The sequence below is a fragment of the Vicia villosa genome, linkage group LG3 (genome assembly GCF_029867415.1).
Source record: "Vicia villosa cultivar HV-30 ecotype Madison, WI linkage group LG3, Vvil1.0, whole genome shotgun sequence".
In the NCBI taxonomy this organism is placed as follows: Eukaryota; Viridiplantae; Streptophyta; class Magnoliopsida; order Fabales; family Fabaceae; genus Vicia; species Vicia villosa.
In genome coordinates, this window is record NC_081182.1 from 25,709,475 (window position 1) to 25,728,006 (window position 18,532).

The window sequence follows — 18,532 nt, forward strand, 5'->3', positions numbered from 1 at the left end:
TTACATGGAGTTATAGAACAGTTGTGTTCATCAAATAAACTAACTACTTGCCAATGTTGATCCCTTACCTTTTTACTAGCTCTCATGTGGAAATTGCATTCTTCCATGCATTTATTCGCTATTCTCTTTGCATCATCTTTCTTAATGACAATATTTTTTTTCTTCTCCCATAACATATTCTTTTTAAACATCCATCACCATTTTTTTTTGCTAAACACCATACCTAGCTCAAACTTTAATGACTCGCCACTTTTATAAGAAGGAAACTTCTCATGTTCCTCATCACTACCACTCTCATTAGGTATATGCAACACATCAGAATCACCATCCTCATCAGAATGTCTAGCTCTATCAACATCCTCATCATCTTGTATGACAGTTGTCAAATCCAAATCCACATTATGTTCAACATTTTCAACATTGATAGCATGCTCACTGAACTCATAATCATCATCACCAAAACTACCTAACTCACCATCACTTCCAATATAGTCTTCATAATCATAATCACCCGAACTCTTGTTGTTTTCCATTCCAACTTCAATATTTGCCTCAACATGTTCACTACCAACTTCAACACCAGCCTCAATATGTTCACTCCCAAATTCATCACCAGCCTCAACAGGTTCACAACCAACTTCAACATCAGCCATATCATGATCACTTGTAACTTCAACATTACTATCAACCTCATCATCAACATAGTTTGGACCATCATCCTCATCATAATCATATACTATTTCAGACTCATCTATCACTTCTACTGAGTGCTCAACATAAACATCCACCAAGTCAAATCCTTTTACATCCTCAACTAACTTAAGAACATCACCATTACAGTTTATGGGTCTCAGGCCACGACTAAAGTTATATTTGAGATTCCAATCCCACGTGCACCTGATATTCCTATATCCCTCATTTATTATCAAATTTTCCACGACTAACACATTTTCATCTTAATTGTACCAATAAATAAATAAGATTAATACAACATATTTTCATCTTAATTTGTACCAATAAATAAATAAGTAAATAAACAAAGGGTATATTTGCAATAACACAGAGGAGGCTAAATAGAGGAGTGTTTTTGTGAAGGAGAACAAAAGCTAAACGGATAATTCCTTCTTCCGATTATTATGTTGTGTTGTTGATATGGCGTCACTCGTCACCCCAGCGCATGTTAGCAACACCAAACCCTTGCACTGTTCTACTCGGAAGGCTAACCGTGTGAAGTGTGAACTTTCACCGCCATCATGGAGAGAAGGCCGGCGAATGGTGTCCATCTCTCTACTTCTTTCCCCCTTCCTTCTCACTCCTAACCGTATGCATTCTCTCTGTTTCACTTTTTGCTGTTCCATCCTCTTCTTCTGCACATTGAATTGCTCTTGTTTTCTGTGTTGCAGGTGCTAATGCTGAAGGAAATTTTATGGATAAATATGTTAAGAGGTAATTCTCATTCACATTCACAGCTTTCTCTCTTTAGTTAAAGCGCTTATTATATAAGTGCTTATGCATAATCTATTTCAATAACAAGATTGTTTTCATATAGTCTATAGGCTATTATTCCTAAACTATTCTAGAGAGCTTATGAAAATAACTGAAAACAACTTATCAATATGTCATATGTTGTTTCTATAAGCTCTTCCAAACAGTTTTGCAAGGGTTTATGCTAGCTGATAAGCTGTCAATTCAAACGGATCTTTTATAATTTTTTGTGTTGCTGGCTTGAAGTTAGTGATGTATACACCCGAGACTTATGTTAATTAAGTAGAAAACAATGAGTTGTTACTTTGAGGGTGTTCTTGAGCTTTTTGTGGAGCTTCATCATGTTTTGAACAGAATTGGAGTACATACTCCTTTATTCATTCTTTGAGGAAGGATATAAAAGAATAGAGACATGCTTGATTGTAGGATATTAGTGGAGATGCACATGATCTATTTGATGATAATGGTGGTTATGGACTTCTTGAATTGGAAAAGTTGTCCCTCGGTGAACGATTTTAATCTATTCTTTTTTAGATGATGAAAACGGAGAATTGAAAATGATATAATTAGTAGTATTATATAGTAAGCAATAGGCAATTGGATAGAAGCATATGCAACTAAACTCATTCATCACTTATTTTAAATCTAATGCTGTTAAGTGTTATGTGACATTTTGGTATTTTTGCTATTCTTGTGTCCTCGCATCCATGTCCTATTGTACTTGTGTCATATCAAATATACAATTAAGCAATCATAAATTTATTAAATTTAAAGTAGCTATTTCCTAATTTTAGATTTGTTTTTTTTTTTTTTTGTAATTTGTAGTGGGTTTTATATTATTGACATTATACTTGAAATCAATGTTTTGTTCCTACAAAATAATGATTCTGATTCTAATTTTTTTCTTGAATGCTCAGAAAAAAGCTAGAGCCTCTGGAGACTTATGTACCCGCTGTAATACTCACACAGTTCCAGATCGAGGATTTGGGTAAATCTCTAGACTTTGATTTATTTATTTCTTAGTTGGTATAATTGTACAATTTGTCAAGCTTTCCATTTTTTCTCTCTTTTTGATATGCTAAGATAACTATGAAAAACAAAATCTATGAACATGAATTTAACGAGACCTGTTTTTCTTCATTGGATTGGTAAATTTGGCATAATGCACACAATCTCATCATAACTCTGTGGTTAAGTATCAACAAGACAGTTTGGCCGAGCGGTCTAAGGCGCCAGATTTAGGCTCTGGTCCGAAAGGGCGTGGGTTCAAATCCCACAGCTGTCATTCATTTTTTTTTTTAGTTTTTTGAAATTTATTTATTGTTTTAGTTTTTTGAAATTTAAATTTGGCCTCATTCTTTTTTTTTTTTTTTGAAATTTAAATTTGGCCTCATTCTTATATAATTGTATGCATCTAATCTCTTAGAGTTGTATGCATTTTTTGAGATTTAAATTTGGCCTCATTCTTATATAATTGTATGCATGTAATCTCTTGATTATCTTCATATAAATTCTACTTATACTTTTCTTTCTATTACTACAGATAAAACATTAGAGGGCAATGAACCCCAGTTTGCCCTCTGCCGGTCTCTACTTCGTTCTGGGCCTGCAGCATCTCTTCGTATAAATATTCGAGCAGTAAGTAAAGGCTTCCTTCAGCATCTTAGTTCTTCACCCTCCCTACTTTATGATATGTTAGTATCTGTGAAAGTTAATTAAAGCTCCACAATCTTTTTATAGGTTGCGCAATATGCTTCAGACAGTGGCAATGGTAAAGCTGCTTTCAACAATGTCGATGAATGTTTGAGGTAACATAATCAATTTCCCGCAAAAATCATTATGAAACTAATATGCTTGAAATAATTATCACCATTAGCAACTGAGCTATAGTAATAAATTTCATGATTATGTATAAACTTAAACCTCAATTGAAGAATTTGGTGTCTGAAGGTCAATTGAGGAACTCGACTCCTTGCTTCTGCGTGCATCAAGAAATGATCCTGGCGCCTCAGTCAAATCAATGAAGACAAACGTCAAATCTGCCCTTATTGCTCTAGACAGGTGATTTTCATGTACTTTTTCTCTCCTTAGCCGGCTTTATGGGGCTGTCAGCTGCTAGCCGTTAAATTACGAGAGAGAAACGTCTCTCTTAATCTAACGACCCTGCAACCGACTAGTTGAATTGTGTCATACTACCAATTTACACATTCCCGTGGCAGAGAAAGATGCTATTCTTAATAAACTTTCTGTTTCAGCCTCTTACAAACAGTACCATCGGATGTGCTAAGTAAGGGAAAGGTTATAGCTGATTCATACTTGGAGGATCGGGAAGACGTCGAAACAGAGAGCTTGGACCCTGGTTTAAAGCAATTAGAATCAATACTATGAAAATAGCCTTGTTTATATCTCTATACCAACCTGTATTACTTTCTCACCTCTATGTTCCCAATCATTGTTATCCTCACATGTTCATATTCAGTTGAAGAAACTGAATTTGGTGCTTCATTGCATCTGCATCTTCATAAATTAAACAAATAATAAAAGGATTCAAGGTTCTTCTAATCTACCACTTATACTACACCAACCACGTTGAAGGACTTGAGGTTCTTCTGATCTACCACTTACACTACTACACCAACCATGTTGATTTATTATCAAGTGCTTAATAACTATGTACGGACAATTAGGGGTGGAAATAGGCTAGGCTAGGCTTTAGAAGGCCTGAGCCTGGCCTACGATAAACTTAAAAGGCCTAAGCCTGGCCTAAGGCCTATCATAGGCTCAGTTTTTTAGCCTGGCCTGGCCTTTTTAAAAGCCTGGCCTGAAAGCCTATTTAAAAAGCCTGTATCTTATTAAAGTTTTCAATTAGTCTGTATAACTTAAGAAGCCTTGTAGGTCGACCTATATATATATATATATATATATATATATATATATATATATATATATATATATATATATATATATATATATATATATATATATATATATATATATATATATATATATATATATATATATATATATATATATATAGGGTAGCCTATTTAGTTTTTTTTTTCTAATATATATGCATACATGAACCAACTTATTTAACATATCTCTAATATATATGAAAATATAGGCCGGCCTATAAGGCTTCATAGACTTTTTTAATAGCCTAAGCCTGGCCTATTAAATAAAATAGGCTTTTAAAAGAGCCTAAGCCTGACCTCTTTATTAAATAGGCCTGGCCTCTTTATTAAATAGGCCTGGCCTAGGCCTATGTAGGCTGGGCCGTAGGCCGGCCTGGCCTATTCCCACCCCTACGGACAATGCAAAAAGTTAATTGAAATTTAGTCATTGGAAATATGGGCCTTAAACATAAAATATAGAGAAATTTAGATCTTCAAATTCTTAGTTTTGACTATTTTCAGAATTCATTATTTAGTAAATTTTTTTAATAATTAATTTTTTTATGTTTTAAAGTGTTTGGAAGCACCATTTGATACGGTTTAAAATGTTATTTATTTTTTTCTTTTCAAAATTGGGTTTAAAATGTTAGTTTTTGTTTTATTTTCTTCAAAATTGGGTTTTAAATGTTAGTTTGAAAGTCATTTATCATTACAAAAGGGGTTACCCCTCTCACACCACATCTTTCCATCAAACGGGATTCCTACGCTCTTCATTATGGTGAAAAATAAAAAATTGTTTATATAATTCGGAAAACGGGATTCCTACGCTCTTCATTATGGTGAAAAATAAAAAATTGTTTATATAATTCGGAGGTGTATCTACGAATACATTCTTTATACACATTTTAGCGAAGGCACCTCTATTTTGCCTAAGAATTATCCTGAAATGCATCTCCCCTTCCGTAAAAATTCCACCCTTAAAAATTTGTAGCAATACTTTGCAGTCTTTCTCTCTAGGTTCGTCTAGCTTTGCATTGCTTGCCTGGCTTAGACTGGGTTAATTTTCCCCCTTTGAAAGCCCCATACCTTACTAGAGCCGTCTAGACCAGACCACAAGTGTAGGTCTCTAAACTCATAACAGCTAAGCCACACAATTCAACTAAATTCTCCACAATACTACATGGCTTCAAATCAACTCATAAAAGCTAAGGCACACAATTCAACTAAGTTCTCCACCATACTACATGACACTTCAAATAAGTTCTCCACCATACTACATGGCACTTCAAATCAAATGTAACTAAGTTGTCCACCAAGCTACATGGCACTTCAAATCAAATCAATTGTGAGTAGCTTCTTATGAAATTGAGAGTGAGGAGAGCATGAAAAGTAAGAATCTTTTACCAACACCATGTTTATAGAAAATAAATTCCAATATACCATCAATTTCATTCTTATTTCCTAATATACCATCATTTCAAACAAAAAAATATTCTTCATAGAACCTCCGCCATTTGAATGGGCGGAGCCTTTACTTTTTATAAAACATCCGCCCAATGAATGGGCGGAGCTGTGCAATTTTCTTTAAAAAAAAAAACAAACTTTACATGCTTCCGCCAATACATTGGGTGGAGCCTCTTATATTTTACACACCTCCGCCCATTCAATTGGCGGAGGTTCTATAACAATAAAAAAAACGTTTGAAAAGATGGTATATTGGGAATTGTGTTAAAAAGTGTGGTATATTAAGTAATAACTTCTAAAAAGATGGTACAACAATAAAAAATTCAAAAAATAAGTATCAGGTAAAAATAGTATATCTCGTGTGTCCAAGAATTTATATAGAAGAGATATATTTTTACAAGGGGGCAATTTCTCTATCTATCATAAAAGTTGGGTGTACCTTCTATCAATCACACTAATTACAGTATAACATTTAATTTTATCCTATTTAATTAATTATTAAATAATATACTTTTTGTGTTGGGTAGATAAAATTCACCTTTTCAAAATTAGAAAATACATCTTCATACATTTTCTTTAATAAAAATAAAGGTGTCTTATTTATAACACTTTTGTTAATGTAATTGTAGGTGTATTCTCCAAACACAACAAAAATATTTTTAGATTTTCAGACGGGTGAATCACACCCTATAAGATTAAAAGAGTAACCCAAAAGTCCGATTAATAATGAAATTATTTAGTGGAGGTTTTTCAAAATTTCTACAGATTGATTTATAAGAAAATAGGTTGATTCTTACATTAACATTTTTGTTTGATTCAAGACGTTTAACAACACTTCTTAAATTTCTGAAAAAAAAAAATTCAAGAAAACTTTCTGATACCCAACAATTATCTTCCTATTTTTGTATTTTTAAATTTTTTCAATTATATATATTTTTATTTATTATTATATTTTCAAAATAAAAAATTATTGTGCCCCTTCACCTTTGTATTAAAGAATTTCGGTACTAATTTTTCTACGTCAAATAATTTATAATAAGTTTTTCAATATTATAATTTTTTTTCAATATTATAATTTTTTATTAAATTTTTTCCAACCGATAGCTTGCAATAATTTTTAAATATAATAATATTTTATCAAATTTTTGTTCACATGATATATTACAATAAATTTTTGAGTTTAAAGGTAGTGCACTGACAATGTAAACTAACTTTACATATACATTCAATCAAAATTTTTACACTTGCCATATTATATTAATTTTTTTAAATTAAAATTGTATTTTAATTAGATACATGATTGTGATTGTTTGACAGTAAAAATACTTTATACTGTTGGTACATATTTTTTTTTCTCTAAATTTTTCAGTATTATAACTTTTTACCAAATTTTTGTTCAACGGATTTTTCAATATTTTTTTTCTTGTATTTTACATCACATAATAGACAACGGTTTGAAAACCATTACTAAAATGGAATAGAAAATATTCAAATATCATTTTTTTTATTGGATTCAAATATCATTTTTAAAGTGGAAAGATCACTCAAACAAATTTCATACGACAAGGAAAAAAAACATTTTTCTATTTTAATTCACATTTTTTTACTGTTGCATAAATTCACTTTTTTGTAATTATCAATAACTTATTTATAAGTTATTCAGATTGTAATTTTTTTTCTAAATATAATACAACCAGATAATTTTATAAAAAGACTTTTTGAGAATAAACAACTGTTTTTTAATTTTATTTTAAGCATAATTTTTCATTATTGCCTAAAGTTATTTTTGTTGTAATCTCCGAGTAATTTATCATAAGTCATTCGAAATGAAAATTTATTTTTTAACTTTTTTTTATATATAATATAAGAGTATTTTAGTTAAATCAAATAAGAGAAAATCTCAATCCATTCTTTGAATCTCTCAGTCACCTGACAAAATTTTAATTATGTCCCCTACTTTCGTAGATATACATCCGAAAGCATTTTTTTTTTCAAAAAAATTGTTTCTTTTCGTAGGTACATCTACGGAACGTGTTAAAGCAGAGTGTTCCGTAGATGTATCTACGGAACAGTCTGCTATATTTTCAAATCACATATATTTTACTCAAAAACTCAATTTTTATAAAAAAAATGGAAACTTAAATTATAATAAATTAAAGTAATGCAATTTAAGGCAATAGTAAATAGTACATCAAAAAAATACATCGTATAAATCGTCGGCCAACATGTTGAATACATAATCAAAGTAACGTTACATAAATGAAATCAAAATACAAATATAAAAAAAATCACACGCGTCGCTACTTTGTGTGTCGAAACTATGCCTCTGGCCTCGCCTTCGCCTCTGCGTCCACCACGCCGTCTGCTGGCTACTCTGCCTCTACCGTCAAGTTCCCCACCTGTCCCGGCACAATGTCGATGGTACATAAATGCTTCCTCTGCCAGCCTAATCATACCATCCACTACATGTTTAGCATCAGACCCCTCAGGGAAGAAACCATCTGCAATGTTTGCCCGCCCCATGTCAGCTATCTGACGACACCGAGGAAAACATCTTGAGTGTGGTCCAACTGAGCCTGATGAGTCCACAAAATCTCCTCGTGGGCTGGTCTGGACGGTGATCCAGGTTCGCTGAGAATCATGTACGGGTGTGACACTCTATAGTACCAGGTGATGTACCCGTAGACGCAGCTCCAGTCCTTCTCTGATGTGGTCGCCCGAGCCTCGGCATGAACCATGTGGTGCTCCTAGTTTGCAAAGACCTCATCTAGCTACCCACGGGTTGTGGCGATATGAGCGGAGTCATAAGGGTGGCGAGGTATCGTCTGCTGGTAGCCGAACTGCCGCATGACGCGGTTTGGAAGATAACAAACAATGATGGTCAAATTGGCAGCCAACCATCCAAAATATAGTGCAATGTCATCAAACGGAACCGTCTCTCGGTGATCATTATAACACTCATATCAGACGCCCTCAGGAGCCATGCGTTCAAGACAGTGCCTGTAAGGATCCGACACCTGGTTCCCTCTGAGGGGGCGAAGGCTCTGGCACGCGGCATGGTCTCAGTGTAACCCGACACCTCCCCCCATCCAATAATTTCAAGGAAGTGCTGTAGTATTCAACCCTGGAAAAAAACACGGTGATCAAACATACTATCACAAATATATAATAAACTTAGAGAAAATGTAGAAGGATATAAGATTGTTACCACTAAGAGGGTACAACTACCAACCACAGTCCTTGCCTTCTACAAGCATCCTGAGTCTGTGGTAGGTGTACGCCACTGTAGCCCCTCCCCAGTTGTACTCATGGACACGTGCGATATCCGATATGTACGCCAGGTAAATGACCTTTGTGTACGTCGAGCTTGTGTCTACAAAGAGTTGAGTGCCTATCAAATATAGAAACTAACATCTCAACACCCGCTCTCTATGTATATCCGCCTTTGCCTCGTCACTAGCAGCCTCATGTGCCACAAGAAGCTCTGCATCATATTTCGCTGCAAGGAGTGAAACCTCACGTGCGTCCTGCGTGTCCTCTCCACCTCATCAAGCGCGTCAGCAGGATCAGCCCCAGCTCCTTGATAAGCATCTCCATCGCTTTCTCCTTCATCAGCCTACCGTGAACAAAGAGGGTACCCATGATAGGTAGGTGTAGGAGGCATGTAATGCCGTTAAGAGTAATGATAATCTCACAGTGAGGAAGATGAAAGGACGAAGTCTCTGGATGCCACCTCTCTGCAAATGCCAGCAACATCTCATTTAGGATCGTCTAGAAGCCGACCTGATAGAGGTCCCTCAGCTCAAAAGCTACGAGGGCATCCTAGAACCACGACTTGTCAGGTTGCGCGAGAGCAGCAATCTTCCGACTGCGATTGTAAAACCTCTGGGGATGCCTCTCCTAAAATTTTCAAAAAAAAACACTATTACCTTCAAGCAAAGTCATAAACTGATTAAAAAAATTAATAAGTAATAACCAAAGAAAATTTATCTCCCTCTCCCAGATATGCTTGGATGAATGATGTGCATATCCTGGCAACAGAGATGCATCTATAGGACCTCCTGGGTACAAGACAGGTTCCGGCACTGGATCATCCTCGTGCAGCTCAGGAGGTGACACCAAAGATCGAGTCTCGGCCGTCACTGACACATGCACAAAAGTATAAGAACTGCCCCGTCGACATCTACAGGCGGAGGGCATATGCGAGGAACCTTCAGCATCATCCCAAGGCCTCCGTAATGAAGTAGTAGATGGAAAAGGCCTCTCAGCTGAAACGGATGGAGAAGGCCCCTCGATTGGAACAGATGGAGAAGGCCCGGCTAGAACGGGTGTAACAGGTACATCAGCTGAAAATGGCCGCTCCATCAGTCACCTGTGATACTACACACATCCGTTCACACCACACAGATGCATATTGTGCAGTCCTCCCATGTATAATGTGGTCTGGATGGTCGGCCATAATGTCTGCATTGTGATACAAATAACATCAAATTAGATACTATGTAGTTATAACAAGAAAAGAAAGAAAAAATATATCTGTTCTTCCGTATATGCATTTACGAAAGTACCTTAAGTTTCATAAAACTGAGTTTCTTCCATAGTTGCACCTACGGAATGACCCAACGTTCCATTCTTCCGTAAATGAATCTACGAAAGGTTCTGAAACCTCCAAAACGCAACAATGGCGTCTGGTCACTGTTGCAGAGGGTTAAAAACCCCATTTTGGTGGCTTGATAGTCCGTTTTACACAACAAACACTACCTAAATTGTATCTAAACTATATTTCTAAAACTATCCAATCATTCTACACCTAAAAATCAAATTCAAAGTCTATTACAAAAACTCTAAAATAACTCGAAACGTCGAAAACTTACCCGATTAAATTGAGTTTGGAAGTTGTTGGAATGTGTTGATAGTTGATGTTGACGTTATTGGTCAAACTAGAAGAAAATAAGTTTTGTGAAATTTGATATTTGAGGTTTAGAGGTTTGGAGAGTTTGGAAATATGAAAACTGAAGAATGGGGGAGAGGAAGAGTCTGACGTGAATATAACATCAAATGCTTCCGTAGATGCATCTACAGAAGCTTCCATATGTACATTTACGGAATAAAACAACGTTAAACAAAAAAAAGAGTGCTTCAAGATACGGAAGCAGGATGACATTTTAGACAACTCGCATGATGAGTGAGAGAATCAATGGGTGTGGTAAGATGTTTTCTCAAATAAATTGTAAAGGTGGTGGATAATTGTTGGGGGTATGGAATAAAATTTTGGAACTTCAATGATTAAAATAAACATAAAATAAAACCCACCTTTTTTAATTCCGTTTTACCAAATTTTTGTAGATTTTAGTTTCTCTATTTTATTTTTCATTTTGAATTTAGGGTGTGTTGGTTCAAAAATTTGAAAGAGATTTTCCTAAAATTAAATTATCCGACAATATAAATAAGGAAATTTGGTTTTAGGGTATATTTAAAAAAAAAAGTATTTGACATATTATTTGATAATTTTAGAAAAATTAGTAGTTATATTTTTAAAAAAAAAATGTATGAAATTTCATGAGAACGAATATTCTCACCTTCTTACATGAAAATAAAACCATTAGATTTATAGAAGTTATTGAAAATTATTTTATTCCTTAGAATTTTTATGCCTAATAGTAAATTTTCTTCAAACTCTTAACAAACATGGGTATAATATTTTTTTTAAAATTACTTATGGAAAGTTAATTGTTAAACTTGAAACAACCACACTCTTAGAAAAAATTACAAATTTAAACGGGTGGCTAACGGGCCGATCCGACAGATCTAACTTGAAAACAATTGATTTAAAACATTTAAGAAGAGTGTATCTGAAATATTTTGAACATAAAGTAACTTAACGGAATAAATGTTTTGATAAAATCGAATCTAAAGAATTGATATGCAATATAATAATTTATTTTATAAAATCGTATCTAAAAAACTATATGCAATCTAACAATTTATTGTATAACATAAAGGTTATTTTCAAAAAAATTAAAAATGAAAAATAATTTAAAACAAGAATTTAGATTGACGATGGAAGCTCATGTGATATCGTGTATTCTAAGCTGTTTGAGAAGATGGATCTTGAAATAGGATATGTATGGTCGTACGAAGGTTTAAACCTGCAAGCATTCGGTGGTATGACAACCTATCCCTGGGGTACGTCAAATTAATGATATCTGTTGGATAAGGGAATGACGTCTGGTACGTCAACTCACGATTCCTTTTGGTTCTCTGCATGTGCATTTACAATTGTATTCTTGGAAAAACCTTTGCAGTCACCTTAGGCATTGCAGCCTCGTCGATTCATCTCAAGCTCAAATACCATAATCTTCAAGGAAAGTCGACCATAATCAATGTCGACCTTGAAAGAGTGAAGAGAATATATCAAGCACTCCAATGAAACCAAGGAGAAGGCAAAGCAATGGACATCAACATGACATCCATGACCGACCATCTCATAAGCATGAACATTCATCCCCCCAAAAGTGGTTGAGCTAGCTAGAAATAAAACAAGAGGAATAAGCGGTAGCCAACCCGCCTGGTTATGTTTTTCCTTATTATTCGCGTTAAATGATATGTTTGTATAATCACATTTCTCAATGTAGAGCTAATTTTCAAGAATTAATGAAATATTTTAAGTTTTGAAATATTCATTTTTTGTGATTGTGTAAGGTAACGGTGAATCCTGAGTATGACTGAAGGTATCGAGGCCCTAGCACAATGACTTAGGGGTGTTATCTCAAATATGGTGCATGTGCGACTATAAAAATCAATTCCCCAAAGCTTAAAACACATACAAAGAAAGTCTAGAGGATCGTCGCAATTGCCACACGCGTGCAAATACAATAATAAATTCCTCACAAAATAAAGCACACACTAAAACAACAATAGTGGTCTACCTTTTCTGGAAGCTATCCGCTCCAGAGGTCGCAGTGGGTTAGCCAAATGTCAAATTCAGATATGGTTTTCACATTGGCGGGGGAAGGGAAACCCATCTTTGACCGAAAATGGCTTTAGAGATGTCCAATAAACTTTGAGGGAAGACCTTATAATTTCGCACGGGATTCGGAGCTCCGCTTTTGGAATCACACAAACATACCTCGGACAGGTAAAAGTAAAAATATATATTTTTCAATTACATATATATTTTACATACAATATGTAACAATATAAAAAGTAGCAAGGCTACCCCAGTTAAAAAAATTCCCATCTTTGAGCATATGATGCCGAACCTACTCCCTCAAAATATGCAGAGGACTATGAAAATGCTCCACTTATTGTAAGGCGTTCTCGAAAGACTCCTAGATGGCCCCAATGCTAGTAATAGAATAATCGGTTTGACGCTGGGTCAACAAAGCATTCTCAAGGCGTAAATATTCTAACTATTTTTGAGTTACTAAAAGAGATTCCTGAGTAAACAATAGAGTATCCAAGACAGAACCTAGTGACTTCTCCTTTCTTTCTACTTCCCTTACCAATCGAGTCACCTGATCAACAAGAAAACCAAGGAGATTAAGGGGACGTAAGTGGAAGGTGTTTGTACTTCTTTAAAGGGGGAAACTGAAGTTCCTTAGAAGGGCATGAGCTTGGTCCCATCAACGACACGAGGGCCAAGGACCTGATGCACATTGTGGTTGCTGAGAGACATTTGGAGTAGCAAAACTCCCAAAGGCCTTCGGAGCGGTGGGAGAGCCCACTGTAGTTCTTCCTAGCCATATTACCCTCCGTAAAATCTAGGTCACTTCTTCATCCTTCATTGAATCTACACACATTCATCACCAAAATAAATACGCCATAATTAAGCAAACTAAAAATATAAGGGCCAAAAGCTTTTGAGACTTACCAAAAATAATCTTCCTTTTTTTCCGGGTGCGGGTATCCATCAGTAAGCGGGTATCAATGAGAAGTTTCAAGAGTTTTCAAGCAGTTTCACCAAGGAGTAACACTCGGGTATAACCCAAATATTTGACGAAACTCATATGTTGTTTATTTTTATACAACTCTTATTAAGAGATGTTGTCCCCTTTGTAAGCATACAACCACTTTCCCATTAAGAAATGCTTCTTATTTTAGTACTTGCAATATTCAAGTTAAACTATAAAGTTATGTACCCTTACATGCAATATTCAAGTTTCCATTTCTCAAGGGTCATAATGAGTATACCCCTAAAAAGACATTTGCAGCATGAGGGATTAAAGGCATGAATTCTGAAGAAACCATAACACTTTTCCTTGTTCTTCCAGGATAGCTAAAATAATGATCAGCAACTGAGATTAATATGACAAACCCTTGCCTTGCCACATAGGAACAAGGGCTTTGAGGGCAGTTGTTCCGGGCATACCATAATGATTCACGACCGACCATTCCAAAAAGGTTGCGATCCTTCTAGAACCTTGTCAATGCACGAGAACTATCTTACAGATAAATGGAGATGATCCAAATCCCATATACATCCAACGGCTTCCCGCATCTCACGTTTAACGAATGACAAGATTTTATAACCTTTCCACTATGAATATAGAAAGCACACCCATTTTAGGTAAGGGTGAAAAATGGGCATGCCCGCCCCACAAAATCCCACAAAAAAAAGAGGTGGGGCAGGATGGACATAGTTGAGGGTGTGGGCATAATATCTTGAATTGCGGCGGGGAATGCCCGTGGGCTCTGCACCATTTAAGTCTAAAAATGTAAAATTTTATGCAAATGCCCGTGTCTGCAAAAGTCCGCTTAAAAACGGAGTAGGACGAGTACATTAGTGGTTGCGAGCCTATAACTATGATGTGTCCCGCAAAAAAGTGTGGGCAAAATAGAAATGCCCAACGGATCAGATCTATTTTAGCACCCCTAATTTCAGAATATATATATATATATATATATATATATATATATATATAAGACAAGATCAAATGACACAAAGGTGTCAAATTTAGTAACATGACATCTTCGATAACTTTTTACCGCATATCCGTATAACAAAAATCCACCGTTGGATTGAAAGCTAACATCATATAGATCATGTCAATAAAATATAACATCAATGAGAAATCATTTGATATGTCAATGAAATGCATAAAAACCAACATCTTACGAAACTGTTAATTTTGATCATTCTCTTTAACATATCAAATTATTTCTGATTAACTTTTTTTGATAGAAAGGAGGGCCGAAGCCCAAACAACAAAAACTACGGTCATTCTCATAAATACTCAACTAGTAATTTAATGAGCGAAATCTCGCCCATAAATTTTACCCGCACCATAGCAATATGGTTGTTTTTTTTGTTAAACATTTTCTTATAAAGAAAATCTTCAAGCTCTGGCACTAGTTATACCTAGGGATGACAAAACGGGTCCGGCCCGTTGGGCATGCACGTTTTGCCCGCACTTTTGTGCGGGGCGGATCAAGGGTTTAAACCCTTACCCTCTAGTGTGACTGCCCCGCCCCGCTCTGTTTTCTATGTGGGCTTTTCCGGGCACGAGAATTAACAATTTTTTTGTATTTTTAAACTTAAAAAGTGCAGTGTCCGCGGACTTAGTCTGCCCCACCCTCACTTTTTTTGCGGAGCGGACCAATGTTTTAGGTCCGCACCCTTAGCTATGACCGTCCCGCCACGTTTTCTTGCGGGTTTTTATGGGACGAACCTAAACGGGACAGACATGCCCGTTTGCCACCCCTAGTTATACCCCAACTAGACATGAGTATAACCCAAGTTCAATTATGAGATGTTTTTTGTTTTTGTTGTAAATATCTTTCACAACTTTCTCTTTTAGAATATGCAACTCTTTGGATTGAAAGTTAAGTGTTCTATATAAAGTATCTTAACTTAGATTCTCAAAGCAAAATCATTTGACGAATGAAGCAATTTTTCCTCAATTGAGGCATAGTGTGGGTCTCTAACAAATAGATCTGACCCCCCTTTTAAGCATCAATATCTTATCGATTTCAAATTTACTGATCACTCTAGCATTAAGGTATTGTCCGATTTAAGTGTAAGTAAAATTCATCTCAATTTTGTCTTTTAAAAAATTTTCTTGTTTGATTAGATTGATGAATGTATCTTATACTTTCTTCGCTTTTAAAATGAGTTTCGGTTTAAAGAAAAAAAATTATTTTAAAATAAATCTCATTCTCATTTTTTAATGTTAGAAATAATTGCTATTTTTTGAGTTGTGTCATTTAATTATTACTTTGTATACTACTTTCAATACATTAAAAAGATTAATTAATATAATAAAAGTACAATATTTTATGACACTATTATTACATTCTTTAATCTCTTTGCAAAAGTTTTATACGACATTGATTTTAAAACATTTTAAAACAGAAAGAAACTATAACTTATTTTTAGACAAAATTCTCTAATGCTGCATGTTATTTGTTGATCAGAACACTATTCAAAAACAATTTTAACCTAAACATAAAATGATTTTATAAAATCACTTTTTATCTAAATACATTAGAACATAAATAATTTAATAACCAATTTATTTTGAATTTAACTTTATTTAAACAGCGCCACCAAATATACAGTAAATATCTACCTTTCATTTTCCATTATTATTTTAAGAGATATTTTCTATTTATTAAAAAAAAGCAAATTAATGCTTTTAAAAAAAGAAAGCAATGGAATATAGTACGTTAGAGAAAGTGACTTAACATCCCACGGCAACACAGGTGGCCTATGAAATACAAAGTTGCAGATGGCCCCCCGTTCATTTGGGTCCGACTGACGAAACAAAAGTCAAATCAATGAAAAGGAAAACGATGTTACTATGACCGTTAGATGGTGCAAACACAAAATTAATGGTGAAGACATGAGAACGACGTAATAGAGCAGTCATGTGAACATCTATTGTATACTTCCAAAACAATGTCTTAGTCTCGTCAGATCATAATTGGATTCACACGTGTCTTGCGATAACAATATCTTGTTTCCATGGCTTATTATACGCACTTGCAGCCGGCTAAAATTGACCTATCAAAACATTCATCACAAATACTCATCAATTATGGCGTTAAATAAATTTTGTCTATTAGAGATCATATAATATTTGTTCTTTTTGTTTTATATATTTATCATAAATTTAATAAAATAAATTACTACCATAACTAATAAAATAAGTTATGTCCTTAGATAAATATTAATTGTTATAATCTCTAACTTATAACTTTTTCAAAATTTAATGCACATTTTCAGATACAACGTTGGTTTTAACTTTTTCAAAATTTAATATCATTGTTTGTTTTGGTTTAAAGTTGTGATTTAGTTTTCAAATTTTGATATCATTTAAATTCCATTAACATTTTCTAACTTATATATTTTTGGGTTAATACCATGCGAAATTCGCTTTATCTTCTAGTAATATTTTTTTTAGTTTCTTTCTGTAATATTTTTTTTGTTTGGATTATCCCATAAGTATGCAAATTTAATATCAAATTTGGGAAAAAACAAAAAAAAAATATTACCGGGGTAAACTTTACACTTAGGGGGTAAAATACATAATATTTTTATATTTTAGGGGTGTTTGAAAAAAAAATTACAAGGAAAAAAATGAATTTCGCCTATATTACAGGAGATTTTTGTATATTTAACCTTATATTTTTTAAGGAAATAAATTTAAAGTCTCATTTATTCAAATATATTTTTTAGTGGTAAAAACTCTTATAACTGTTAAAAAAAAATATATGGCGTAAATAATCAACTTTTTATATTACATAACAATTTTCGTATTTAGTTAATAACAAAATAATTTAATAACATTTAAATAGTTTTTAATTATCATAAATATATCCGTAGACAATAATAATTTTATAGGAGTAAAAAATTATTGTCCAAAGAGAGATGTTTGTAAGTCCGGTGGCTTGTTGGGGAAATTGAAAATGCACTAAAGAGCATTGGTGACTTGATAGCACCAGGGGTTGATGGATTTGGGTCAAAGTTTTTTAAACGAGCCTGGTATATTGCTAAAAGGGATGTGATTCAGGTGGTGATGGAATTCTTCGATAAGGGAAAGTTGGATAAAGATTTAATAAAACCTTGGTGACTCTTATCCCTAAGAAGGAGAATGCCAAATCAATTAAAGATTAGAGACCTATTTTTTGTTGCACCACTATTTACAAAATTATCTCAAAGATCGTGTTTAACAGGATGGGCTAAGTGTTGAGTAGCATTGTTAGTAGGAACCAAGCTGCCTTTGTCCCTGGGCAGAAGATTCATGATCATGTTCTGTTGGCCTATAAACTAATAAAAGGGTATAATAGGAAAAGTCATATGCAAAGGTGTATGTTACAGTCTTACAGATGGACATCCAAAAGACTTATGACTCAGTTGACTGGCATGCTTTGAAGTCTATTTTGGAGGAATTGAGTTTTCCTAGGAGGTTCACTTTCTGGATTATGCAAGTTGTGACAATTGTTACATACCAATTTATTTTGAATGGTACTTATACCGACAATATGAATGCTAGGAGAGGCATTAGGCAAGGGGATCCCATTTCCCCTTTGCTTTTTGTGATTGTAATGGAATATTTATTTACATCGGAAGTTGGAAGATCTTAAAAGGATTCCTAATTTCAATTTCCATAGTAAGTGTGAAAAGTTTAATTTTGTAGATATGAGATTTACAAATGACCTCTTGTTATTCACAAGAGGGGATGTGA

The 18,532-nt window shown here is 34.2% G+C and overlaps 1 protein-coding gene and 1 non-coding gene across 2 annotated transcripts; both read left to right on the forward strand.

Annotated features, from left to right (window-relative positions):
• Positions 1 to 1,066: 1,066 nt before the first annotated feature.
• On the forward strand, positions 1,067 to 4,047 carry LOC131655207 (uncharacterized). The gene is made up of 7 exons (XM_058925100.1): positions 1,067 to 1,321; positions 1,404 to 1,446; positions 2,403 to 2,473; positions 3,029 to 3,123; positions 3,226 to 3,293; positions 3,436 to 3,546; positions 3,741 to 4,047. Exons 1-7 carry the CDS (start codon positions 1,153 to 1,155, stop codon positions 3,871 to 3,873), a joined length of 690 nt encoding a protein of 229 aa, XP_058781083.1. The 5' UTR covers positions 1,067 to 1,152; the 3' UTR covers positions 3,874 to 4,047.
• Positions 2,691 to 2,770, forward strand: TRNAL-UAG (transfer RNA leucine (anticodon UAG)). The gene has a single exon. It is a non-coding gene; the product is annotated as a tRNA-Leu (tRNA).
• Positions 4,048 to 18,532: the final 14,485 nt, after the last annotated feature.